This window comes from Pelodiscus sinensis, chromosome 7 (genome assembly GCF_049634645.1).
Source record: "Pelodiscus sinensis isolate JC-2024 chromosome 7, ASM4963464v1, whole genome shotgun sequence".
Classification (NCBI taxonomy): domain Eukaryota; kingdom Metazoa; phylum Chordata; order Testudines; family Trionychidae; genus Pelodiscus; species Pelodiscus sinensis.
This window is the reverse complement of record NC_134717.1, coordinates 64879392-64904420: the sequence shown is the minus strand read 5'-3', so window position 1 is coordinate 64904420 and position 25029 is coordinate 64879392. Positions and strand designations below refer to the sequence as shown.

Sequence of the window (25029 nt, the reverse complement as noted above, 5' to 3'; positions counted from 1 at the left end):
TTGCCCCAGCAGGGCCGATGGAAGCCCATGAGCTGAAAAGCCCCACCTGGGTCAGCACACCTGTGGCCAAGAGGCCCCCCCCGGAGGTCCGACTGGCTCCCCACGAGCCGTGCAGCCAGAGTTCTTCCTTCCCCTTTCTCAGGCCGAGCGGCTGCCCCTTTTCCCCTCGCCTTGTCCTGCATCACCCCCCGCCCCGGATGAAATGCCTGCTCAGCCTTCCTCCCGGCTTCCCCCACACGAGGGGCGGTGCCGCCCTCCCTCGGGGAAACATTTTAATGTCTGCTGGGGCTCCACACAAGCCATGCGGAGGGCGCTCCGCCCGCTCCCCTGCGCCCAGGTATCTCCTTGGGAACGAGCATCAGCCAGGAATGAGTTTGGCATGGAGCCGCCTTTGCTTTCTTTCCTCCCTCTGCCGCCTCCCCCACTAAGGCTAAGCTCCACAGACCCAGCCCCCCACCCTCACCGGAAGACAGAGAGGGTCCAGGACGACCCTTTCTCTTCCCGGCTAGACCCCAACTCGCCCAGAACCCTGCACTGACATTCGGCTCTCAGGGCCTTGCGGGTGCTGCTCGTGAGCCAGGCCAATGAGAGTGGCTGCGACATGCCCTCCCTCCCCCAGTGACGGGGCCCACGTGCATCTGTACGCAGAACCGCTGGACTGTACAATCTCTCGCCCGTCTGAACGAGAGCTGGGAATGGGGGAAGGAGTCGGCACTCCCAGACAGGCAGTGGGAGAGAGAACGCCCGGGGACAGACTGCCTGCCGACGTCCTGGAGACAGCCGCGCCCTCGCTTGTGTTTCAGTCCCTGGAGTGGGACAGAGAGGGAACAGGCTGGCATGACCGTTCTCTGAGGCACAAACTGCAGCCCAGGCGTATGCCTTCGGGAAGGGATAGCACTGAACACCACCAATAATTTAGCATCAGGCCAAGTCCTCACTGGTAACAAAGTTTAGTGCTAACAGGTTGAAAGGCTACTCAAGGTATTACAGACACGACACACAGACCTTACTTTGAGAAGCCGCTATTAATATTATTGGCTAATATTAATATTAGTCGTCATCAAAAGTATCATGCGGGTGACACAAAAGAGTAAAATGGGTATAAGAAAAATGAGGGTAAAACTCACATCCGGATGTGGGATGGCGTATTGCCCCTGGATTGTGTAGGCCTGCAAAAGAAAGGGAGAGGCCATTAGGCGCGGCTGGCGTAAGCAGCTAAGCCCTATGTCTCAGCGGCAGCTTCCACCCAACCCCCCCTCGCTGGGAAGGGGGGGAAGCCTCGCTTCGATTTTCAGAAACGCATTTGAGGGATCGACGCAGCCAGAGAAGGTCGCCTCTCACTCCACAGAGGGCCCTGGCATCGCCCCCCCCCCCCCCCCCCGCCGGCAAGCCCAGCACCTCTGCCTGCTGCTCCCTTTCCACGCTGCCACAGGCACGCCTCGCCCGGACACAGCACCTGCCCGGAGCAGCGCTGTGCCCACGAGGCGTCATTTAACCCACGGTCTCTGGAGGGCCCAGGCGCCTCCCTCTGGACTACAGGGGCCTCAGGAGAGGCCAGCACTGGAAAGGCATGGCACAACTGCTGCCCGGGCCTGGAGCCCAGTGGGCCAATAGCCCGGAGGGCTTCTGAGCAGCGGTTCGCCCAGGGAGCTGCATAATACCCCGCAGCAGCTGGCGAGCGCAGAACCCCATTGTCACACGGCTCCCGGCTCCCTGCCCCGCTGCTGGCAGAACGCTGCGGTTACGGGCAGGGCCCCACCGAGTCCACCCTCCGCTGGATCCCCCTCACAGCCAGGCCCTTTGAAAATGGGCTCAGCTGCCCACATGTGAAATGTCACGGGGCTGTAAGCAGGGCCCCAACCCAAAAGGTGCCAGGAAATGGGTCTGCCCCCCACCCCCGAGCCGCTAGGCCAGGGAAGGAGAAGCCCTGACCTTCCCAGACCCACCTCACAAGTCTCCTCCTGCTGCAGGACCCTGCAGGGCTGGAGTTTCCTGCAGCAGGGGGGGTCGCTCCGAGGGAGTCTGGTCTCCCTCTGCCTTGCAGAAGAAGGGCAAGTCTCCGGGACTTGCAGCAGGAGCCCCTGAGGGGGCAGCCCCAGCAGCAGGGCAGGGCAGGTTTCAGGGAAGAGCTTGCGTCACGGCGGTGGAGGTGGGAGGGGGCTAGCGGCGAGGTGCAGGGGGCGCTCAGAGGCCCGCTGGGTGGGGACGGAAGGGACGATCGTGTAGGGCAGGATTGCGGCACGGGGCTGCCTGCACTTCCAGCGCGCCTGCGCCACTGCAGCTCTTGGCAAGGATGCTGTCTCTGCCGAGGGGAGGCGTCTCCCTTCGGCCCAGGCCCTCCGCTTCCCCCCGAGGCAGCAGCTATGCCAGGGGAGAAGCCCGCCCTTGCCCCGGGGCTGTCTCCAGTGGGGTAGGGGCGGCATTTGCAGCCCCAGGGGACGTCGCTGGGCAGCCCGGGGCTGGGAGGGCCCCGCGACAGAGCCCTTGCAGTGGCAAGCTGGAGCAGTCCGTCTGCCCGAGCTGTCAATCCCCTCAAATGTGGCCGTCGCTTGATCTACGGCAGCTCTTTGGAGAGCCAGTGTTCCCCAGGGCTCTGACCCCGCCCTGGTTCCGAGCTGCCGGCAGCCACGGGAGGTTAGCCAGGGAAGTCACACTCCTCTACCTGCAACAGTGTGGCTGGGCTTTGGAGCCCGCTTCGCTGTCTCAGGGAGTGGGACCTGGATGCCCCCACGCTGCCGCTGACTGGGAGCCTTTGGGCCATAACCTTGACCCTACAAAGCGGGAGGCCCAGGGCTAAGGGAACGTCTCTGTCCTTGGTACGGATTCAGCAGGCAGCCATTTCCCGAGGAGTCTCCACCTAGTGTCCGAAGGGGGTGCTCAAAGCCCTCGCTGGCAGAGTGCCTGGGGCTCGCTGCTCGGGCCTGGCCATGGCCTCGGCCCCTTGCTCGGAGAGAGCCCGGACTCGGTGCCGGGGGGTTTAGCAGCGGCAGGCCGGGTTCTGTTCAGGCTCGGGGCAGTGGGGAGAGCTGCAGCCTCTGCGTGCGAGGGCTTGGTGCCCCCTGGCCTCTCGCCTCTTCCCCGGCATCTCGCAGCATCCTTTGGACACTATGTCTATCCCTTTGACCACGAGCATTGCTCACAGCCAACGCCGAGGGGCGTACGGGGCAGGAAACCTCTCTGAGAAATTCAGACGTTTCTCGGGCGAAGCCCGTGGCACAGGGTGGGAAATGCTTGGCAAAGGGAGAGTAGAAAGGCAGCGAGGAAGGGAAAGTCTCGGCACGTTTGGTGAGTTGCACCGCTGCTCACACGCAGCCGCGGCGTGGCAGAGCGAAGGCCAATGGTACGTGCAGACACAAAGCCAAGCCATGTTTTCCTGCCACCAGCAACTCTCCCCTCTGACTCAGCAAAGTGGGGGGGGGGGGGGGGCGGGTAACACCTTCTACTGGCCTTACACATGCCCACGGCTACCAAAGGTTTGGTTCTCCTGGTCAAGGCTCTTGGGCTGTGTCCTCACAGGGGCTAGTGCCCGCAAGGAAACAGACTGAGGACGTTCTCTAACTTATCATTTTGTGTACACGGCCAGGCTCTGAGCACAGGCCACTGGCACATGCTCCTCGGCCCCTGAGCACAAGGGTGTGCGATGCACCACGTGCTTCCACCCAGGGCTCCGCAAGGAGCGCGCGTGCGTGGGAAGCGGTGCAAGACGCGTAGTATTGCTCCTGCCCAGCTTAGTCGCCTGGCTCCCTGCGGCGTCTGACATCTTGTAAGGGTTACCCACACACTTAGTCACGCCCGAGGGAGCCTTGGACAGATGCAAATCCATGTTCTTACAAACTAACTTGGCTTGAGTCGTTGTTTTTAAAGGGCCAGCCGCTCCCAAGAGAACCCGGGGGCGCTACCAATGAAAGCACCTGGGCGTTCATGCTGGCAGACACTGGCATGCACATGGGAACCACCGGAAACACATCACTAAACACAGGAGTCTTACTGCAAGCCACAATGCACCTTGAGCTGATCTCCTACAACTTCCCAGCCCCCCCATGGCCCAAAGGGACCGTGGCTTGGTGCCCTCCCTTGCTGTCATGCTGGCGGTCACGTGGCACCGCTCAGAGGAGGGGCCCAGGCTAGAGAACCTCGTAGGTCTTGTGCCGGCTGAGCTCCGAGGGGTGGCCTGGGGAAGCATGGAGTGGGCGGGACAGTAGCTGCCGAAGGTGCAGCCAGGGACTCTGCCGTGCCCAGGTGGCCCCGGCCCTGCCAACCCGCCGAGCGCCTGCCCTCCCTCGGCCCTGCTGCACACAGGGGTGCTCTCCCGGGCCCAGAGCAGGGCTAGTGTGCGTCAGCCAGCCCCCAGGGGTGCCCCGAGCCCACTCCCCCGGAACAAGCCACCAGCCACCCTCCGTCTTGCTCTCCCTTTGAGCGGTTACAGCTCGCGGCAGCTGGACCCAAAGCTCTCGGCAGGACTGCTGAGGGGTGGGCGGCAGTCGCCCAGTTGCCAAGGTGCTGGTGGCTGCCGATGGCTCTGCGGTGGGCCCGCCCGTGAGGGCTTGTGCTGGGCCTGAACGTCTGCCGGCCACGGGCATTGTCATGGCAGCACACCAAGGACGCTACCTCGCCGACCCCAAGCGGCTGCTACGCCTGTTCTCGGGGTGCCCCTTGGAGCACCTCAGTGCAGGGCAGTGGGGCCAGGCTCCCAGGTCTGCCAGGAAAGCCTGCGGCAGCGGCACATCCCTCCTGAAAATCCGGCCAGAGGGCTCAACGGGGCACCCAAGGGTGTTTTAGGGATTTGGGGCCCCTTTTTCTGCGGGCTCTCGCTCTGGTTTGAAGGGGAATTGCTGGTGACTGGGAGAATCCCGCCTTGTTAGCGGTTCGCTGCAACAGCGAGGAGTCCCGTGGAAACCAGGGATGCTACTGGGGTCAGCTAGAGTAGCTGTGGAGGCCCTATGCTCCATTAGGAGCCCAAAGAACAAATAACTAGCTAGAGCGTATGGGGATAGATAGATAGATAGATAGATAGATAGATAGATAGATAGATAGATAGATAGATAGATAGATAGATAGATAGATAGATAACGTAAGCGCTATCTGTGCTGTTGCAAGCTGGACTCCAATTCCTGCCCTAACTTACGGCCCTTCCCTGGCCAGCAGCGGGGCTGTAACTCCAAGTGGCTTCGTGAGGCACTTTGTGTGACACGGGGGGGCTGTCTGCTTTGTAACCCGGTGTCCCTACCTGGCTGGCCTGTGTGACTCCCACGGACTCACCCACATGCGCATTGGCCAGACACCCAGTCCCAGCCTGAGCAGACAAGGCTCTTCCCCGGGGGAGAGACAAAGGAAGGGAGGCGGAGACGCCACCTGGCTGGGTGCAGGGCCTGGGAGCTGGTCAGGCTGAGGGTGGGGAAGCATGAAGGGAAGAGAGTAAGTCGAGTACTGGGGGATCAGGGGCCCGTGCCCTCTACCCCCCTGTTCTCCTGGCTGGTGGAATCCCATCTTGCTGCTACGGGTGCAGGGTCGGGGGTCCCCAACGCGCTGTCACACGTTGCCAGCCCCTTTCCAGCCCCCTAGTCTCCTCTCTAGCTTGGCTTAACTAAACCGAGTTAAATGGCTTCGGTTAACCTGGTGCAGCGAGGCGCCCAGCCCCACTCCGAGGGAGGGGCACCAAATGGGCCTGCGGGGCCCCCGGGGTTTCCCAGAGCCCCTGCCACTCGGGAAGCCAGGCGAAAGCACAAGCTAGAAAGGAGAGCAGGGGGATAGCGCTCCCTTCACCTTTTGGAGCCGGTGTGAAGTCGTGCATTTCTTGATACACGGTTGATGATTATCCTGAGCAAAACTCTGTGTGGGCGGAGCCGTAGACGACACTGGCCACTCAGGGTCACTTCAAAGGGCTATCCAATGCCTTAACGGGGCCAAACTCCGCCCGGATTGGCAGGCACGGACGCCCGTGCCAGGCTGCCCGCTGGGGTTTTGGTGTTGGCCAGAGGAAGAATTTTGCGTGCTCTCCCATCGCGGGAGCTACGGGGCTGGGCGGGGGGAGAAGGGGGCATGAGCAGTCGAGCAAAGAGCTTTCGGTTTAGCTGCTCCGGCGCGATGCGGCTGGGATGGAGGCATGCAAGCGAGAAGGCGAGAAAACCTGAGCGCACTAACGGGCAGCGGCTGGTGCTGCAGTAAAAGGCTGAGGTTGGCAGTGGAGGCCGCAAGCGGGTCGGCTCTTACCTGACCACCTGCAAAAATGACAGGGGTGGAGGCGGGCTTTGGGCGGTAGGGGATGGTGGCACCTTTCGGTGGGGACTAGGAAAAGGGACAAGGAGAGGGAGAGAGAACATTAGACCAGCTTTCCTGGAACAGCGTAGAGAGAGCGTTAGAAAGCAACCGCGCCCCACGAGCCCCCCGACGCGCTGCGACCGCCCCGCCCTGCACGGCTCCCTTCCAGCACTCTGACGGGGACCACGCCCTCCCCAAATGGGAGGAGAGGGGGAAGGCACCCCTGTGAAAGTGAGGGGAACCCTTCCACTACAGGGTTCTCAGCCCTTCCTTTTCAGGGACCCCACCCCCATGGGCTTGGCACCTGCATTCCCAGGGAGGCTAGTGTAGCCCTGGCTGGAGAACCCCCGTGCCCAGGGATGGGGCCGCCGCGGGGGTGCCGGCTATGGGCCGCACAGCGGGGCCGCTGCTGAGAGAAAGGGTCGGGGATACACGCCGAGATCTCTTTGCTCATGGCTCCCACCAGCCAGCCACGCTGGCGCCCACAGCTGCGTGGGTGGCAGGCGGACAGCTGGAGGGGGACTGGAAAGAGCGAGACGCTTGTGTGACAGGGCTGAGCCACTCGGCCTTCCCTGCTGAAAATGACTTTCACGTCCCTCCCGCAGAAGGGCAGGTGCCGCTGGGACCGCGTGGAGTCTTCCACGGTGGGTGCTTGGGCAGAGAAGGCCTCGTGACTTGCATCCGCGCAGGACCAATGGGCCATGCAGTGCAGTGCAGTGGTACCACACTACCACGCTCGGCTGGTGTGTGACACAGGGACAGGACCACTCCCAAAGCACGTCCCACAAAGACTAGGAGATCGCCCCGCCTCTCGGGCGGCATCTCACGCCAGCCTGCGGCCAAGCAGCCGTGTGGATCGCACGCTGTGGGCAGCGCTTTCCCGGGTTTAAAAGGCAATGGCCATACCGCTAGTGGGGTCCTGGCCTGGGATCTCGCTGCACTTGCGAAAAGGGACCGTGTTGGGGACCCGGGGCACGTCCCCTGCTTAGCCACTGAGTGGGGGCGGCGGTGGAAAGCGTGCGAGCCGACCACACATGCACGTGCACACACCCGCACTGTGCTGGGGGAGCAAGTGAGCTGGGACAGAGGAGCCGCCGTGCAGCCGTGTGCCACACTCCCTCTGCCTTCTCGCCCTGCCACAAGCAGGTGCCGTTTGCCGACTGGGGGCCACCTGGGGGGAAGGCCGGGCCGGGCACAGGCCGAGTCTGTCTGCTGACCGAAGCGCTGCTGGGGCAGGAAAGAAACCCGGGGGCGGCCCTTCCGGTGGGATTCCAGGCTGGAACGCCGGCGCGTTGCTGCTCCACGCCATGGGGCCTGCACAGCGGAAGCCTTCGCGCCCAGACACGCTGGCGACCAGCCCTGGGGGACGGGCCGCGTTGCACCCGGAGCACCCAGTGGGGGAAAGGAGATTGCCCGGGGGCGGGGAGGGGAGAGGCGGCAGGCTTGGAAAGTATGAGCATGAGCGCAGAGCCCAGGCTCCCATTCGGCCTCAGGCTGCCCCGGTGCCTCTCCAGTAGCGCCCTGCCTGCTGCTTCAAACCCCCTCGGCCAAAATCCTTCTCCCAGCCGCCCCGGGCCCTTTGCTAAGAATCCCCCGGCTCAGCCTGCGCAAGGCTCATCCCTGCCCTCTCTCATGCCCACCACAGTGACCCCCTCGCCCCGGTCCTCGCACAGCACCAGCACCCCTCCTTCCAAGGCCAGGCCAAAGGGATCTTTCCAGCGCTCACTGGGCCTGGCCCTCCCCACGCCCCAGCGTGGACCTGTGTAGGGTTGCCAGATGGTTTAACCAAAAATACCGGCCCCCCTCCCCAAAAAAAACACTGGGGAAAAAATTCTGTTGAGGAAAAAAAAAGGGAGAGACCAAAGTTGTTGAGGAAAAAAAACACCCCCGAGATTTGTTAAGCAAAAAAAAGTTAAAAATTTAAAAAACCCAGCGTGGCCTCTTTAAGAAATGCTTTTGAGGCTTTTTGGTCCTAACAGAAGGCCACATCTAGCCTCCCTGCTCCAGGTCGGACAGCTCCCCTGCGGACCAGGTAAGCACCCAGGATTTTCGCCTCCTGGCCAGGGAAAAATCAGACAATAGCGGCCATTGTAGGGCGTTGTAGGTGTCCAGTATTTGCTGAATGTTTTCACCGGACAGGAGGCGACAATACTGGAGTGTCCGGGTCAATACGGGACCCCTGGCAGCCCTAGGCCTGCACGATGCCTCTGCGTCCCTCTCCGGCTAAGGCAGAGAGCCTACGGCCTCCTACGCCTGGGAAAAGACTCCCCATGGCTCAGCTGCTGGCTGCCGCTCCGCCTGATTCCCGATCTCCAGGAGCATGCGCTTTCCCTTCGCCCCGCACTTCGGGTTCAGCCTCAGCCTCCACGGCGGGACAGTGAACGGGGCGCGGTGGCGGGGCAGGCCCGCGGCACGAGCAGCTCAAAGGAATGGTACCAGGAAACGCCTGTGAGCCGGCAACAGGGTGAACAGCAGCAGCCACAGCCGTCCCGGGGTTGCGCTGCCGAGAGCTTTTCCTGCACACGCTACCCCCACTGCTACAGACGGTACCTCCAGCATCACCACACAGATCTGTTTGACACACTGGATGATTGCGTCGGGGGTCCCCGAAATCGTCACTGCCCGCTCGGTGGAGTTGGGCAGCATGTCCCCCGCCACTTGCACCTGGGCCCCTGTCGACTGGAGGAAGCGGGAAGGGGGGAGGGAGGAAGAAGAGTACGTTGGAGGCACCGCAGCTGCCAGGCTGAACACCCCAGCCCCCTCCCGTGTAGCCACGCTGGGGTGCGAGAACGCTCCCACCGCCTCCCCCGTACTGAGCGCTTGCTTGCTGTGCCAGCGTCCCGCCCACCACCTCCCGCCTTGGCCAGCCACGCACTGCGTGGAAATGGCAGGCCAGGCCAGGCCAGCTCAGCGTTGGGGGGCCGGGGCCAGAGCCATGGGACAGCCACGGGCCCCGCCTTGGTCAGCATGCGTGGCAGGCGTCCCGCAGGAGGGGTCCAGTTTGGGTGGCTGCCCGCTTGGGGGCCCGCTGCAGAGGCTGCAAGGTCGGTTTCCATTCCCAGGGGAGCCACAGGCCCAGCTCTGCCTCACCTCCCGGATTTCCTTGATCTTGGAGCCACCTTTGCCAATCAGCGACCCGCACTGGCTAGCAGGCACGACCAGCCGCAGCGTTACCGGCGGCTTGCTGGTTGCTGTACTGTTGCTCATGGAGTTGATGATGTCCTTGGAGGGGGAAAGGAAAACAGGCTTTACCATCGGGCCAGGCGCCCCGTCCCACTGGAGAGCTGGCAGGGAAGGCGACCGCTGGATCCCGCCAGGCTGCACGTGGGAGCGCACCGTGCTGCCCATCGCACAGGAGAGGAGCAGGGGCGGCGTGTCTAAGCCCGGCTGCATGGCCCCAGTGGGAGGCAGGGAGGGTGCTGCTAAGCTCAGGCTCCAGCGGCCCGGGACAGGGAATGCTGGAGGGAACCGGCAGATGCTTCTGTGTGGTGGGCAGACGCCGTCCCGATAAGGCTGAGAGTGCCGGGGCTAATTCCCTGCATCCTGGGGGCTGACGAGATGAGCCCGCTGGCCTGAGAAAACCCTGCGGCAGCACCTGGGAGAGGCGAGGCTGTGACGTGCCAGCGCCCCGGTCCAGCGGCCAGCCAGGGAGCGCGGGAAGGCCATGGGGGTTGCTCCTTTGGAGGCTAGTAGTGGAAAGGGCTGAGACTGGGAACACCCCCCCGGACAGGCCAGCCGGGCCCTGTACCCGATCTGGTACAGTGAGGCCTGGGCCAGGGACACACGCTGGAGGGGACAGGCAAAGCTATTGTGATGAGCCGCGGGTGCGTGTGCAGCATCGAAAATCCCTGGACAGCTGGACCCGGCCGGTTTGCACTCACGCCCGCGGGGGGGCAGCCCAGGCACCAGAGGCCAGTGCATACGCATTAGGCGTGACACCAGCAGGCTCTGATTGGTGCGGCAAAGGGGGGGCGGACGCAGACCTGCCCAGCGCAGGCAGCGATGCAGTGAGGTTGTCCTGGAGAACCTCTGCTTGGAAGAACCTGCTCGCCGCGTGTGACGTAGTGGGGGTACCTTGCTAGTTGCTGTGCTGGGCAGTGGGCTGTGAGTGACCCCCACTGGCTGCTGTCTGCAGCACGGCCCAGCAGGGCAGGGGATGAGTCATTATGCAAAGGGCATTCTGAACCTGTCTGACCAGTTATCTCCCAGGGAGCGGAACAACAGGAAGAAGGGGAGTGGAGCCCTGGCTGGGGGCAGGGTTGGATGTGAGTTAGTTAGTTTCTGTCTGGGAGCATGGAGGAGACAGCCTAGGGAAAGGGGTTGGAATTTAGGGGCCCAGGCTCCCCCATCTCAAGGGGGGCTGAGGCATCCTAGGCCTGCCCTGGAACCAGATGACATCTGTGCTGTGCTGTATCCTGGAGAAGCAATAAACTCCCTCTATTCTACTGGCTGGTGGAGTCTGTCTGTGCCACTACGGGGGTGCAGGAGACGGGAAAACCCCAACGCGTCGTCACACCGCGTCCCTGGTAAATCCCTGTGAGACCCGCCATGCAAGAACCACGTCACATGGAGCAGCGGGTCTCCAGTGTGCAGCGATCGCCCTCCCCTCGGACTGCACCGCCAGCAGTGACCCTTGGCGCCTCCCCCCCCCCCCCCCCCAGCTTAGCACTCGGGCCTGGGCAGACTCTGGCTGCCCCTGACCCCAGGACCCAGGACTGCTAGGTCCTATCAGGATATGGCCGCACTCGCTCTGCCAAACCGGCCGAGGCAGCATCAGGGCGGGTCCCCAGCGCTGTGAGCAATCGGCCCCCGGCTCTCCCCATGTCGCCAAGCGCCCTTCCTCACCTCCTCGAATTTGTAGGCGATCATGGCGAACGCCTTGAAGATGGCGTCGGTGGGGCCGGTGATGGTCACGATTCTCTCCGGGCAGTTGCCCTCGGAGATGTTGATTCTTGCTCCACTCTGGAAAGAAAAGACAAATTGTCTCAGCCCTTTACAACGGCATCAGCTGGCTCGGCCACCGTGCCGGCAGCTGCTCCCGGCCCGCAGATCCGGACTGGGGCGTGCCCCGGAGCACTGCGCCGCCCCTGCCGTCTGACCAACGCGGGCTGCCCAGGCCTCCCGCCGTGCCAAGGGGGCGGGCCCCGGCTTGCCTGAAAACACACAAGGCGTTTGGCACAAGCACACACGGTGCCCGGACAGCAAACGCGCAAGGCAAAGCGCTGGCTCAAGTACACAGCCACGGAGCCCGGCACCCACTGACAGCGAGTCTAGGGCACAGCAGCTGGCTGACGTGTCTGAGTAACGGGGCCAATCGCTTTACCGCTGAAGTACCGAGGTGCCATTAACTAGCCCCCCCCCGGGCTGCTTTCGTTACAATTATTGCCACGGCCTGGGCGGCTCACCTCCTCCCGCATCTTTTTCACCGTCTCTCCTTTCTGAAACAAGAGGCAGAAACACAAGCATTGAAATTGCGGCCGTGGCCACGGCTGCACCCTGCCCGATCCCCACCCTCTGGAAAGCTCCAGGCTGCTCTGGGAAAGCGCAAGCCAAGGGCTGGAGAGCGGGGAGGAGAGCTCCTCTCCGGGCGCCACGGCCTGCCAGCGCTCGGAGGTGGGTCAGTGTTCGGAGACGTTTCCTTTTCATACTCCCCGGACTCCAGCCTGCCACTTGTCTGCGAGAGAGCCCGCAGCTAATTCTGAGAGCCAGTCACAGGGAGCCGCCTCCTTTCTACATGTCCCTCTGCGTGGCAGAAGCGCAGTCCCGGCCCGAGTCGATACGAAAAGAGTGGGACTAACCAAGGGCCTGGGGTGGAGGGACAGGCACCCTCCCTCTGACCCGTCCTTGCTGTGACAGCCCCTTCTTCTGCTGGCCACAGCCCTGAGAAACACCTTGGCCTCCCTCCTCACGGCTCTAGCAGCATCCCCCATGCTGCTCTCTGGGGGGTAGAATTTTGCTTCTCCTGTGATGAGACTAATCTTCCTCCTCACTGGATAATCAGCGGGAGCACAATTCCCACCCCCAGAAGGAACAGGAGTATTAGTCGCCGGAGCGATGCGGCGGTAGCGACCGGCTAGGGAAATGACAGTAGCAGGATACGTTTTGTATGGAGAACGTTCTCAGACCCCGAATACTCGGCCATTCAACCAGAGCATCAGAGCCACAGCACGGCCCTGGTGAGAGGGGCAGTGTGCAATACCGAACTGCTGGAAGAGTGCAGGCGGGAGTGACTGCACCGTGAACACGCTCAAGGGTCCCGCCAATGGGATTTCTACACGCGGGTCGGGAGGAATAGTTACCTTCCCAATGATGCTGCCCACCTCCTGTAAAAGACCCAAACACAGAGACAGAAATTACGGGGTCGGTGCACTCAATGAGCTCGGTAATCACGCGCCTCTCCGAGCAATTGTCAAACAGTCACCGGAGACCCGGAGGGGGAGGGGGAATGACTTTGGCAGCCCAGAGGGGGAGCCCCACATGTTCCCCAAATGCACAGGGGCCCAGCCCTGACCAGGTTTTCATCTCTGGTTTCTGAGCGCCACGTAATCAGTGTGGGCTCCAACTGTGGCCCCGATCCGGGAGAGCACCCTGTTCAGGGCTGCACATAAGCAAACACTCTCCTGAGTGGGGCCTGGCCACCTCCAAAGTGAAGCCGAGTGGTTGCATGGTCTCCGGGACAAACTGGTCACAATGCAGCCTACCACGGAGCAGTGGCTCTCTCATGGCACCACGAGCAAAACACACAATACATGGGAAATAAAAGGCGGGTAATTCTTTAAAGAAAATATGGAGACATGACTCTGAACAGCGGATCGGCTGTGACTCTCCGAACAGAGGGGTCGGTTGTGCTTCTCCGAAGAGAGGGGTCGGTTGTGACTCTCCGCACAGAGAGGTCGGTTGTGATTCTCTGAACAGAGGGTCGGCTGTGACTCTCCCATCAGAGGGTCGGTTGTGACTCTCCGAACAGTGAGTCAGCTGTGACTCTGAATCGAGGGTCGGCTGTGACTCTCCGAAAAGAGGGTTGGTTGTGACTCTCAGAACAGGAGGTCGGCTGTGACTCTGAATCAAGGGTCGGCTGTCTCTCCGAACAGAGGGGTTGGCTGTGCCTCTCCGAAAAGGAGGTCGGCTGTGACTCTGAATCAAGGGTCGGCTGTGATTCTCCGCACAGAGGGGTCGGCTGTGACTCTCCGCACAGAGGGGTAGGTTACAACTCTCCGCACAGAGGGGTAGGTTACAACTCTCCGCACAGAGGGGTCGGCTGTGACTCTCCACACAGAGGGGTAGGTTACAACTCTCCGAACAGAGGGGTCGGCTGGGACTCTCTGAACAGGCGCTCTGAAAAGGTTGGCGTGGTGGCTGTGTGGCCGCAGTGAGCAAGTAGAGGAGCGTCTGTCCCTTGGAACACCACTGCGATGTGGGGAGGAGACAACACCTTCTGAAGTGCTGTTGGCCGGAGACGGGGACCTGCCAGACTCCTCACCAGGAAGACTGCAGCCCTGGGAGGCCGATGGGGGGTAGGGGCACAGGGTGCTGACAATTCTCTCTCAGCCTAAAGCAAAGGAAATCTCTCTCCCCACCCCCCAACCCTCATGCCCCGAGGCCGGGTGTTCTCGCCCGGCCGCTCACTACCTTGCCGTGCATGAGCAGCCGGATGGTGAGTGTGACATTCAGGCCGCCCTCGGAGACCTTGGAGTCCATCCCGAGTGATCCGGCAGAGGCGTGGGCAGTCACGGGGGGGGTGCCACACAAGGACCAGCCAGCCCTAAACTCGTCACCTGCCAGGAGAGAGAGGAAGAGCGGTCAGGACTCCCTCCATGAGAGCCAATGGTGTTACCCGCTGCTCCCGTGGCCAGGGCGGGGAGGTGGCAGCGGCCAGACACGGACACGCAGCATGCTCACACGTGGCTGTGGGCTGGACACAGGCTGGCGGGCGAGGGTTGGCCTGCTCCGCTCGAATGCAGTGCCCAGGGCCAGGCTGCACGCTCATGGGTTCGCTGCAGCAGGAGGCGCGGAACATGCCTGTGCACAGACACGGGCTCGCGGCAGGGCGAGGCAGGGGCGCGTGCCGGGGTGGGACAGACAAAGGGTTAGATCCCTGCCACTGGCCCGGGCCAGCTGACTGGGGCTTGCAGGGCTCAGGCCACGGAGCTGTTCACAGCTTCCCCTCCCGCCTTTTCCCTTCTAACAGAGAGCGGAGCCACCCAGCCAGCTTGGCTTCCCAGCGCTGCTCCGGCTGCCGGGCTTTTCCCTGGGGCTGGGCGCCTCAGCGTGAAGTGTGCCGCGGGGCCTAGGGCACCTGGCATGCCCTGGGGGCCAGAGCATCCCTAATAGCCCCGGGGCCTGTGCTCGCTCCGCTGCTCCTGTGCCGAGCTTGCCTGGCTGGGCCAGAGAACTTAGCTGGCCCAGCTGTGTGCCCCCCACCTGCAGCTGGAACCAAGTCCTGCGGGGCCAGGACAGCCTCTAGCAGCCACAGGGCACTTCTCCCAGCTGGTCACATTGGCACTATCCACGTCCATGGGTCCGTGGGCCAGAAGGGAGCGTCACATTGACCCTCCGTCCACTGCAGCGCCCTGCTGCCCTTTCCTGAGCCCAGAACGCCCCTCGTCTGCAGCCATCACACAGTGGAGCGTGCCCCACTCCCTAGGGGGCTGGCTCCAGCGCCGGGCTCCCTGTCCCCAATCTGCACCGGACTGCCGCCCTGAGCGTGCCCCACTCCCTAGGGGGCTGGCTCCAGCGCCGCGCTCCCCGTCCCCAATCTGCGCCGGACTGCCGCCCTGAGCGTGCCCCACTCCCTAGGGGGCTGGCTCCAGTGCCGTGCTCCCCGTCCCCAATCTGCGCCGGACTGCCGCCCTGAGCGTGCCCCACTCCCTAGGGGGCTGGCTCCAGTGCCGTGCTCCCCGTCCCCAATCTGCGCCGGACTGCCGCCCTGAGCGTGCCCCACTCCCTAGGGGGCTGGCTCCAGCGCCGGGCTCCCTGTCCCCTATCTGTGCCGGACTGCCACCCTGAGCGTGCCCCACTCCCTAGGGGGCTGGCTCCAGCGCCGGGCTCCCTGTCCCCTATCTGTGCCGGACTGCCACCCTGAGCGTGCCCCACTCCCTAGGGGGCTGGCTCCAGTGCCATGCTCCCCGTCCCCAATCTGCGCCGGACTGCCGGCCGTTGCTGCTCGCAGTTTCCTCCACTAGAGCAAAGAGCCCATTATCATCTGCTCTTTCTCTTCTTGGGACGGCCCTTCCGTACCTCGGCTCTGCCCACGCGGCTGGGGCAGTAGGCGCTGGCCAGAAGCAGAGTGCAGGGCTGAATGGGCAGCCGTTTCCTCCACCGGAGCCGCCGCAACACATGCCTGTAGGGCAGCCCGAGGCTCCTGGGACACTCGAACCAGAAGGGACCTCGGGAGAGCACTGAGTCCAGTCCCCTGCCCTACGGCAGGACCAGGCACCGACCATCCCTGGCAGGCGTCTGTCCAACCCGTTCCTCAATCTCTCCAGGGATGGGGATTCCGCAGCCCCCCAGGCAATTTATCCCTGTGCTTCACCACCCTGGCAGGCAGGACGTTTTTCCTCATGTCCAACCTAAACCTCCCTGGCTGCAGTTCAAGCCCCTTGCTGCTTGTCCTGTCCCCAGAGGCCAAGGAGAACGATCCTCTCCCCCTCCCGTTAGGTACTTGAAAGCTGCTGTCATGTCCCCGCTCAGGCTTCTCCTTTCCAGACTACCCAGCAGTCGCCTTCCCTGGCCTGGCAGCGCAGAGCCCTGGGCCCCTGGCGTGCTGTCGGGAGCGCCCTCAGCTGGCACTGCCTGTCCCGTGCAAACCAGCCCCAGGCTGGAGGGCGTCTTAGCCACAACTGCTGAATCCGGGAACACGCGTCCAGGAGAGACGTGCTAATTAGGACAGCCCCACCACCCGGGGCAGGGAGCAGCTCCCCCACCCCCGGCCGCGGGGTCAGCGTCACACAGCCTTCCAGAGCAGCGGGAAAAGGCCGCCAGGGCCACCCGTGCTGCAGGACCCAGGAGGGGCCATCAGGGATGCCGCGGAGAAAAGCACTTGGGAGGTTGGGAGCATGTGGCAGGCACGTTCCTGGGGCACCCAGAAACCCTGGGGCAGCCCAAGGGATCAGCTGCCCCCACTTCGCCAGCGCACATGGGGGCCATGCGCTTACGGCTCTCTTGGGGGTGCCCGCCTGTGTGGCCTCCCCGGCCCTTGGTTCAAGGCATGCTGGGACATGCTCGCTCCCCCAGATGGGCAGGGAGGGGCGGGGAGTGGGGATACCTTTGCTCTACCCCCCAATGCAGCAGAACAGAGCTGGCACCAAGGGCTCCGCCACTCAGCACCCCTAGAGCAACAGGGAAAGACCCAGGTGCTGACTCTCGCACCGGGCAAGAGGGAAAAGACAAGGCCGCCCCGAATGCCCGGCTCACAGCTCAACTGACGGGTCTCATCGCTCTGCCCTCCTCCAGCTGCATGAGACGCACCTGCTGTGCGTGTGCCCTGCGCGGCCAGGGGGGCTAGCAAACCCTTGCCAGGCACGCGTCTAAGCTGCAGCCAGTCCGGGGCGTCTGCTCAGTGCAGTCTGCGCCCTTCCTCCCTCCCCAGCAAGCGCAGACCCGAGCCCGGCGCTTATGTAAATGTTTCCAATTGATTGAAAAAGTGGGTCATGTGTTAGCCAACTGCTCCTGGCTCTGAGATTTATCAGCGTTATTAAATTAAACACGCTTCATGCTCCAGCGGGCAGCAAAGCTACAGTGGCCTTTTCCTCCTCACTGGCAAAGGTAAGTCTGCTGGAGCCGCCTTCCGCCACGCCCTGCAAAGCCAGGGAGCCGCGCCGGGCCCAACTCTGCCTACGAGCCTTCCTGCAGCCGGGTAAAGACAGGGCTTCAAAGCAGCTCTCCTAGCCCCCCGGTGGAGTCTTCCCGAGCAGCGCCCTCGGGTCCTGCCCCCAGCTCTCCTAGCCCCCCGGCGGAGTCTTCCCGAGCAGCGCCCTCGGGTCCTGCCCCCAGCTCTCCTAGCCCCCCGGTGGAGTCTTCCCGAGCAGCGCCCTCGGGTCCCGCCCCCAGCTCTCCTAGCCCCCCGGCGGAGTCTTCCCAAGCAGCGCCCTCGGGTCCCGCCCCCAGCTCTCCTAGCCCCCTGGCCGAGTCTTCCCGAGCAGCGCCCTCGGGTCCCGCCCCCAGCTCTCCTAGCCCCCCGGCCGAGTCTTCCCGAGCAGCGCCCTCGGGTCCCGCCCCCAGCTCTCCTAGCCCCCCGGTGGAGTCTTCCCGAGCAGCGCCCTCGGGTCCCGCCCCCCGCTCTCCTAGCCCCCCGGCCGAGTCTTCCTGAGCAGCGCCCTCGGGTCCCGCCCCCAGCTCTCCTAGCCCCCCGGCCGAGTCTTCCCGAGCAGCGCCCTCGGGTCCCGCCCCCAGCTCTCCTAGCCCCCCGGCGGAGTCTTCCCGAGCAGCGCCCTCGGGTCCCGCCCCCAGCTCTCCTAGCCCCCCGGCCGAGTCTTCCCGAGCAGCGCCCTCGGGTCCCGCCCCCCGCTCTCCTAGCCCCCCGGCCGAGTCTTCCTGAGCAGCGCCCTCGGGTCCCGCCCCCAGCTCTCCTAGCCCCCCGGCCGAGTCTTCCCGAGCAGCGCCCTCGGGTCCCACCCCCAGCTCTCCTAGCCCCCCGGTGGAGTCTTCCCGAGCAGCGCCCTCGGGTCCCGCCCCCAGCTCTCCTAGCCCCCCGGCCGAGTCTTCCCGAGCAGCGCCCTCGGGTCCCGCCCCCAGCTCTCCTAGCCCCCCGGTGGAGTCTTCCCGAGCAGCGCCCTCGGGTCCTGCCCCCAGCTCTCCTAGCCCCCCGGCGGAGTCTTCCCGAGCAGCGCCCTCGGGTCCCGCCCCCAGCTCTCCTAGCCCCCCGGTGGAGTCTTCCCGAGCAGCGCCCTCGGGTCCTGCCCCCAGCTCTCCTAGCCCCCCGGCCAACTCTTCCCGAGCAGCGCCCTCGGGTCCCGCCCCCAGCTCTCCTAGCCCCCCCGGCCGAGTCTTCCCGAGCAGCGCCCTCGGGTCCCGCCCCCAGCTCTCCTAGCCCCCCGGCCGAGTCTTCCCGAGCAGCGCCCTCGGGTCCCGCCCCCCACTCTCCTAGCCCCCCGGCGGAGTCTTCCCGAGCAGCGCCCTCGGGTCCCGCCCCCAGCTCTCCTAGCCCCCCGGTGGAGTCTTCCCGAGCAGCGCCCTCGGGTCCCGCCCCCCGCTCTCCTAGCCCCCCGGCCGAGTCTTCCTGAGCAGCGCCCTCGGGTCCCGCCCCCAGCTCTCCTAGCCCCCCGGCCGAGTCTTCCTGAGCAGCGCCCTCGGGTCCCGCCCCCAGCTCTCCTAGCCCCCCGGCCGAGTCTTCCTGAGCAGCGCCCTCGGGTCCCACCCCCAGTGAGCGAGAGCCCCTCGGCGGCGCCTCCTCTTCAGAGGCCCCGTGTGCTGCTGGTTCCAGGGAAACCTCCCATTGCTGCTGGCTCATTGCGCCCTACGGCCGGTAGCTCCCATGAGGCCCAGGCCAATGGGCCATGCTCACAAGGGGCAGAGGCAGGCCCGGGCGTAGGCGCACCTCCAGCAGCGCCAGTTACCTTGCGTTCGCTCTCACGGTGCGGCCTGGCCCAGCCATTCCGGCGCCACAGCCGAACCCGCGCTGGGCTGTCAATGGGCTGGGGACGTGCCGTGGGCCCCTCGGGCACAGCTCCATTCCTGAGGGCCCCTCGGGCACTGACCCATTCCTGTGGGCCCCTCGGGCACAGCTCCATTCCTGAGGGCCCCTCGGGCACTGACCCCTTCCTGTGGGCCCTTCGGGCACAGCTCCATTCCTGAGGGCCCCTCGGGCACTGACCCATTCCTGTGGGCCCCTCGGGCACAGCTCCATTCCTGAGGGCCCCTCGGGCACTGACCCATTCCTGAGGGCCCCTCGGGCACAGCTCCATTCCTGAGGGCCCCTCGGGCACTGATCCATTCCTGTGGGGGGCTGCGCCGTGGGCCCCTGGGGACCCCGAAGAGCCATGGAGAGAGGAATTCCTGTGCGTTCAGGTGTGGGGCTGGGGACCAGCCCTCCAATGGCCACAGCCGCAGGTTGGGATTTCCCCCGTGGGCTGAGCCCTGGGCCCCAGAGGGCAAGCACCCAGCACTGGAAAGAGGGGTGGGGTCCCCCTGGGAAGCCCCCTGGGGGCAGGAGGGGCCCTGGCAGCCCACGGTGAGCAGGGAAGGCAGGCCTGAATGCAGACCGCCATCCCCCTTGCCTGGGCAGGAGTTACAGCGCCAACACCCCTGCCCGGCCGGCCTGGGGACAACTGGCCTGAGGCACGGTGGGGCAGGCACGCCGGCAGCAGTCTGGATCAATGCTTTGTGGCCTCGAGGCGCCCAGAGAGCCGCTAGGAAGGATCCCTGGCTCCCGCGCAGGGTGCGGCGCCTCCCTCTGCCGCTGACCAATAAGGAACCCTTCCGGGCATGTCGCAGAACACCCATCTTAGGCACGTCCCCCCATGCAGTGCCCTGAGAGCAGCAGGGAGCCGTGGGGGGAGAGCAGGGCACGTTCTGGCCGCGGGAGAACAGCCTTTGGGGAACTCCGCTGCTTGGCCCTTCCCAGCACGGGGGGGCCTCCTACCAGCACAGCCCTGGGAAAGCCCATGACGGATCGGCAGCAGAGAGACCTTTCCTCCCCTCCCCCTCTCTGCACTGGAGTGGGTGTTTGGGGGTTTGCTTTGAGAGCAGCTGCTCTCCAGAGGCATTTCACCAGCCGCTGCAGAGCACGCGGAACCGGCCTGCCTCTGCAAAGGCGCCACTGTCTCCCTGGGCCGGAGCAGAGCCATTAGCTGGATAGCGCATTGGAAAGCCTGGCTCCCTGCCTCTAACACCGCACTGTGACATCGCAAGCTGCGCCTGGGACACGGCCAGCCCAGTCCATCAGCCTCGTTCGCACAGTCCCACAATGGACGGGAGCCGCCTCCCTTCCTTCTCCCGTCTCCCGGCATTCCCGGCTCACGGGGGAAGTGGGCTGTGCCCACGCAAGCTCAGGACGCTACAAAGCTACTTGTGTGACTCGGGGTGCCACAGGGCCACTCGGTTTTAACTCCCAGTCAAATCACGTGGAACGGGAATGAAAACGTGGCAAGATGCGAACCCCCAACCGGATATCGCACCGAGCCAAGGCTCCGGATTGCCCCCGGCCCGGCTGGGGAGACAGGGGCGGTGAGAAACGAAGCCTTTTGATCTGTGCTCTACAAAACGGCCCTCGGTTGGGCTCACGTCAGACTTGCCACGAAGCTCCAGCGTCCAGAGCAGGAGCCAGACCCCCAGCTGACAGCGGCGGGGGGCGCATGGTCTCCAGGTTGGAGAAGTAGCTTCCTGTGGGGCCCAGAGGAGCCACCGGCACACGGCCAAAAGGCAGACGCTGCACTTGTCCGGGCGCCCTCAGCCTGCGCCGCAGCCCGATCCCGGAGAACAAAGGCCCGGCAAGGACGTCGCCTGTTTTAGCCACGGGGGCGGGTTCCCCCGGAAGGTTTCTCCCAATCGGGATGGTGAAGAAAGACTTAACCCCGCGCCTGTGCTGTGAAACATGCTCGTCTGCTCCACACGGGCCGGGCTTGGTGACACGGCTCAGCCATTCTTCGCGTGTCGGCGTCCAGCCCTGGAGGTGACTCAAGTCACCCAGGCTGGTTCAGAGCTGCGCTGCCTCCCCGCAGGGCACAGGCTCTCCTGGGCCGTTCCCTGCCCCCGGCCCCACTCACGCCTCCTCTGCAATGGCTCCAGCTCCCCCGTCCCCGTCAGCCCCTGGCCATCCCCTGGCGCTGGGTCCCATTTAACCCCAGCCCCATCAGCCAGGGGCGAGAGCAGTGCCCCCACGCTCTGACAGGGCCCTGGACATGGGGGACAGGTCCCAGGCTACAGGTCTGGACTGTACCCCGGCACGTCACCCGTGGGGCGGCTGGAAAGGGAGGCAGTGCCCCCCAGGAGGGGACCGGCCTCGCCACCGCCATTTCTGGGGTTGTGACATAGTGGGGGTAACTTGCTAAAGCTGTGACGACCTCTGCTGTCTGGTCATTATGCAAAGGGGGCTCCAAACCTGTCTGACCAGCTAACCCCCATGGGGAGAAACAAAGGAAGGTGAATGTCGCCCCTGGCTGGGGGGCAGGGCTGGAGGAGAGTTAGTTTTCTGTCTGGGAGCATGGAGGAAGCAGCCTCAGCAACAGGCTGGGGGGTTTAGAAGCCGGACCCTCCACCCCATATCAAGGGGGGGCTGAGGCTTCCTAGGCCTACCCTGTAACCTGGTGACATCTGTGCTGTGCTGTATTCTGGAGAGGCAATAAACTCCCTCTGTTCTACCGGCTGATGGAGTCTGTTCGTGCCCTTTCGGGGGTGCAGGAGGCGGGGGACCCCAACGCGCCGTCACAGGGGAGAAGGGCAGCTCTGTGCATGGCCCACGACCTGTAGCCAAGTCCCACGACCCCGCCAGGCTGTGCCGCTGGGACTGGGCAGGGCCTGGCCTGTGCGTCCCTTCCCCCAGGTGCAGCCCCAGTAGGCCGCAGAGCTGCAGAGGAACAACGCCCCGCCCTGCTCCCACACGAGGGGAGAGCTGAGAGGGGCAGCGGGAGGCGCGGACGGCGAGAGGCCCAACAGAGCTGCAGCCACGTTGCACAGGGCCCCAAAACCAAACCCAGGGAAGGAGGGAGCTCATGTCTCCCGCCATGGATAAGGCTCCGAGGGGAGGCCCTGCCAAGGGGCCGACCTGCTCCTTTGGACCCGGCGGCTGGCGGAAGAGCCTGGCCCTGCGGCACTGTCTGCACCCTTCACGCCCTGCGTGTCAGGGGAGCTGCTCCAGCCCCCTCCGCGGTGGGACGAATCGGGAGAAAACCCACCAATGGGAATCTCCTGGTGTTTGCCCCAGAGCTAGGTGGAACAGAGACCAGGATCCTACACTCCATTGGCCCACGCTTCCCCCTGGGTGACGCTCCTTTCCGGAGGGTGCATGGTCCAGCGAGTGGTTCAACACCAGCGCTGGGAATCAACACTGCTCTGGCTCACGTCTGACGGCCCTTGTCAGGTGCATTGTCGCGGGGCAGCCAGGCAGGTGAAGAGAGTCCCTTTGCATGGCCGTGCCTTCCTCTCTGCACTCCGAACTAGGAACCCGGCTTCCCTCGGTGGGACCACCGTCCTCCACTGGGCACAGAGATCTAAGAGCATATCAGTAAAGAGCCAAATTCACCGCCTCCGTAGGAAACGGATGCCACATAGAGTCCGCTACAGAGCTCAAAATCTTGCTCATTTCCTCCGAACCAAAGCAGAAATACTCGCCCGTGACAAAGCTAGAGCGGGTCAGAAGATGGAGGGGGGGTGGAAATGTCAGGGTTTGGGCCAAAAGAAACATTTCAAAATGTATATTGGGGGAGAAATCCACAACAACGCTGGCTCGTGTGAAAACCTTCCATTCAGAGGCGCTAGTAAATCGCCTGACGGGAGCAACGGTTCCACGACTCCATTCTCCTCTTCCGGCTGCTCATCCGGCCCCGTGGCCCCTTCTTGCAGAGCTGACATGGTGCATCATGGGAACAGTAGTCCAGCAAGGGCCCCTGCCTATGGCAGGGATGGGGGAATGAGGAAGCTGAAGTAGAGCTATTGAACTAGTGTGATGGCTTTTCCAAATATTTTTTTAAGTCGTCTTTCAGGCAAAAGTTTTCAAGTTTTCATCAAAATGTTTCAGTTTCAACTGATTTTGTTTCGTTTCAGTTGGAATTTTCTGCAGAAAGCAGACACATGTAATAGAAAATGTGGGTTGGCCAAAAACTCATTTTTTTACTGACAAAAAGTTTTGACAGAAAATTTTCCACCAGCCTGTCAGTGGTCTCACATCCACTGTAACATGAAACATGGTAGCTTTTATTAGTCCCAAAGAACATTTAAAAGCAATTTCCAGAGGCCAGTTTACAAAAGTTCAAAAAAACCCAAACCTCATGAAAACTTTGAGTAAACTTCATAGGTTCCTCGATATTTCAGGACGGTGGAGTTAAGCTGTGATAGGTGGACACAATGGGTCCAATCCTTGGCCAAAGCCAATGGCCAAGTTCCCATTTATTTCAACAGACCAGGATTCAGTTTCATAGGCCAAAAGTATCACACGTGGTTGCTTAGTATCAGGCCTTAGCTTAGTGCTGGGCAAATGTTTTCATCCAAAACCTCCAGCTACTTAGCCCATCCCTGGCGTTATTAAGACCAGCGTCTCAGTACCGCCCCGGGACTCCCATTCCAAGCCCAGAAGGGAGCACTGTGACCCTCTCTTTGACCTCCTGGAGAACACAGGCCATAGGACTGCCCCAAACAGGCCCCAGAGCCGTCTTTTGGGAACAACCCTGTCCTGAGTCAACATTGTCAGAGCTGGAGAATCCTCCATGTCCCCTGGTAAATTGTTCCAATGCTTAATTATGCTCACTGTTAAAAAATGACCCCTTATTTCCGCTCTTCTACTTGCAGCCCCTGGGTTATTTTATACGTGTCACTGCTGGGTTGAAGAGCCCATTATCAAATATTTCTTCACCATGTAGGCACTTAAAGACCACGCTAAAGTCATCACTTACCCTTCTCTTTGTTAAACTAAATAGGCAGAGCTCCTCAAGCCTATCACTGGAAGACAATTTCCAACCCTTTAAATACTGGGAATGACTTCACAATGGGGTGGATCGATGCTGCAGCAATCAATTCACCAGGGGCTGATTTAGCAAGTCTAGTGAAGACCTGCTAAATCAACCACTGATTACTCTCCTGTAGACTCCACCAGGAAGAATAAGGGATGTCAACGGGAGAGTTTCTTCTGTTGATCCTGCATGGTGTAGACCCTGAGGTAAGTAAATCGATTTGACTTACACTACTAATGTAACTCAAATTGTGTAGCTTTGATCAACTTGTCCCTGCGGTGTAGACCTACCCATTCTTCTGGCTCCTCTCCGACTCCTCTCCAATTGATCAACATCTCGAATTCTGGACACCACAGCTGGCCATAGCATTTTAGCAATTGTTGGAGGTCCTTTCCCGTTCTACTATTCTATAATGACATGATTCTAGGATTCTTCTGCCTTTATTGCATTAGTAATGATTCTACCATTTCCATTCAATAATGTACCAATACCAAAATAGCATTTTTTAGATCCTAATATATTTTAAAAATTCCCTAATGTCCTTAATGGTGTTGGCCACAGATGTAGCCTTGCATTCCTTTGCTTCCCCTTATCAATTCTGCACAATTCCTAGCTTTTGAGTTATATTCATTGCTATCGATTTCCCCGTTCGTTAAGCGCACACACACGTGATTGTGTTTGCAGAGCCGTGTGCGTTTCCCCTCCAAACTAGCTTGGCTTCCCCCTCAATCATGGCGGCGTGGCTTTCTGGGCACCTGCCAAAAGGTTCACAAACGTGTGACCTTCGAATAAAAAATAAGGTGGAGAAAGGAGAGCTCTGGGGTTTCCCTGTACTTCACGTGCTCCAGTGCTCCTCCCGAGCAAGGACGTCTTGGGCTCTCTCTCCTGCCCGCTCCTCAGTCCCTGCCACTTGAGCCAGCCATTAAGACCTAATCCGGTGATTTTCGGCCTTGCGCGTTAGCAGCTGGGAAGGACGAGGATGCCGCCGTTTCCGGATTATCACGTCAATGCAGAACCCACTCATCTGGCCAGAGATGGAAGGAGCAGGAAGAAAGAGGGTTGTGACAAAAAAGGCACCTCGAGTAACCCCTGCAATGGGGGCTCTGTACCCGGGAACGCCGCCCCCATTAACAGAGTGACGGGTTACGTGCTGTGCTCCATGCAGAGCAGC

General features: G+C 62.5%; 1 protein-coding gene across 1 annotated transcript in view; it reads right to left on the bottom strand.

Moving 5' to 3' along the window:
- PCBP3 (poly(rC) binding protein 3) overlaps nucleotides 1-25029 on the bottom strand; it is a 94798-nt gene that overhangs the window by 26346 nt on the left and 43423 nt on the right. The window contains exons 3-10 of the mRNA XM_075934118.1: nucleotides 13888-14033; nucleotides 12558-12581; nucleotides 11664-11696; nucleotides 11104-11220; nucleotides 9349-9480; nucleotides 8809-8937; nucleotides 6211-6285; nucleotides 1128-1169 (exon numbers count right to left, since the gene is read on the bottom strand). Coding sequence (XP_075790233.1) covers nucleotides 1128-1169; nucleotides 6211-6285; nucleotides 8809-8937; nucleotides 9349-9480; nucleotides 11104-11220; nucleotides 11664-11696; nucleotides 12558-12581; nucleotides 13888-13956 — 621 coding nt within the window. The 5' untranslated portion in view covers nucleotides 13957-14033. The remainder of the gene's footprint in view (nucleotides 1-1127; nucleotides 1170-6210; nucleotides 6286-8808; nucleotides 8938-9348; nucleotides 9481-11103; nucleotides 11221-11663; nucleotides 11697-12557; nucleotides 12582-13887; nucleotides 14034-25029) is intronic.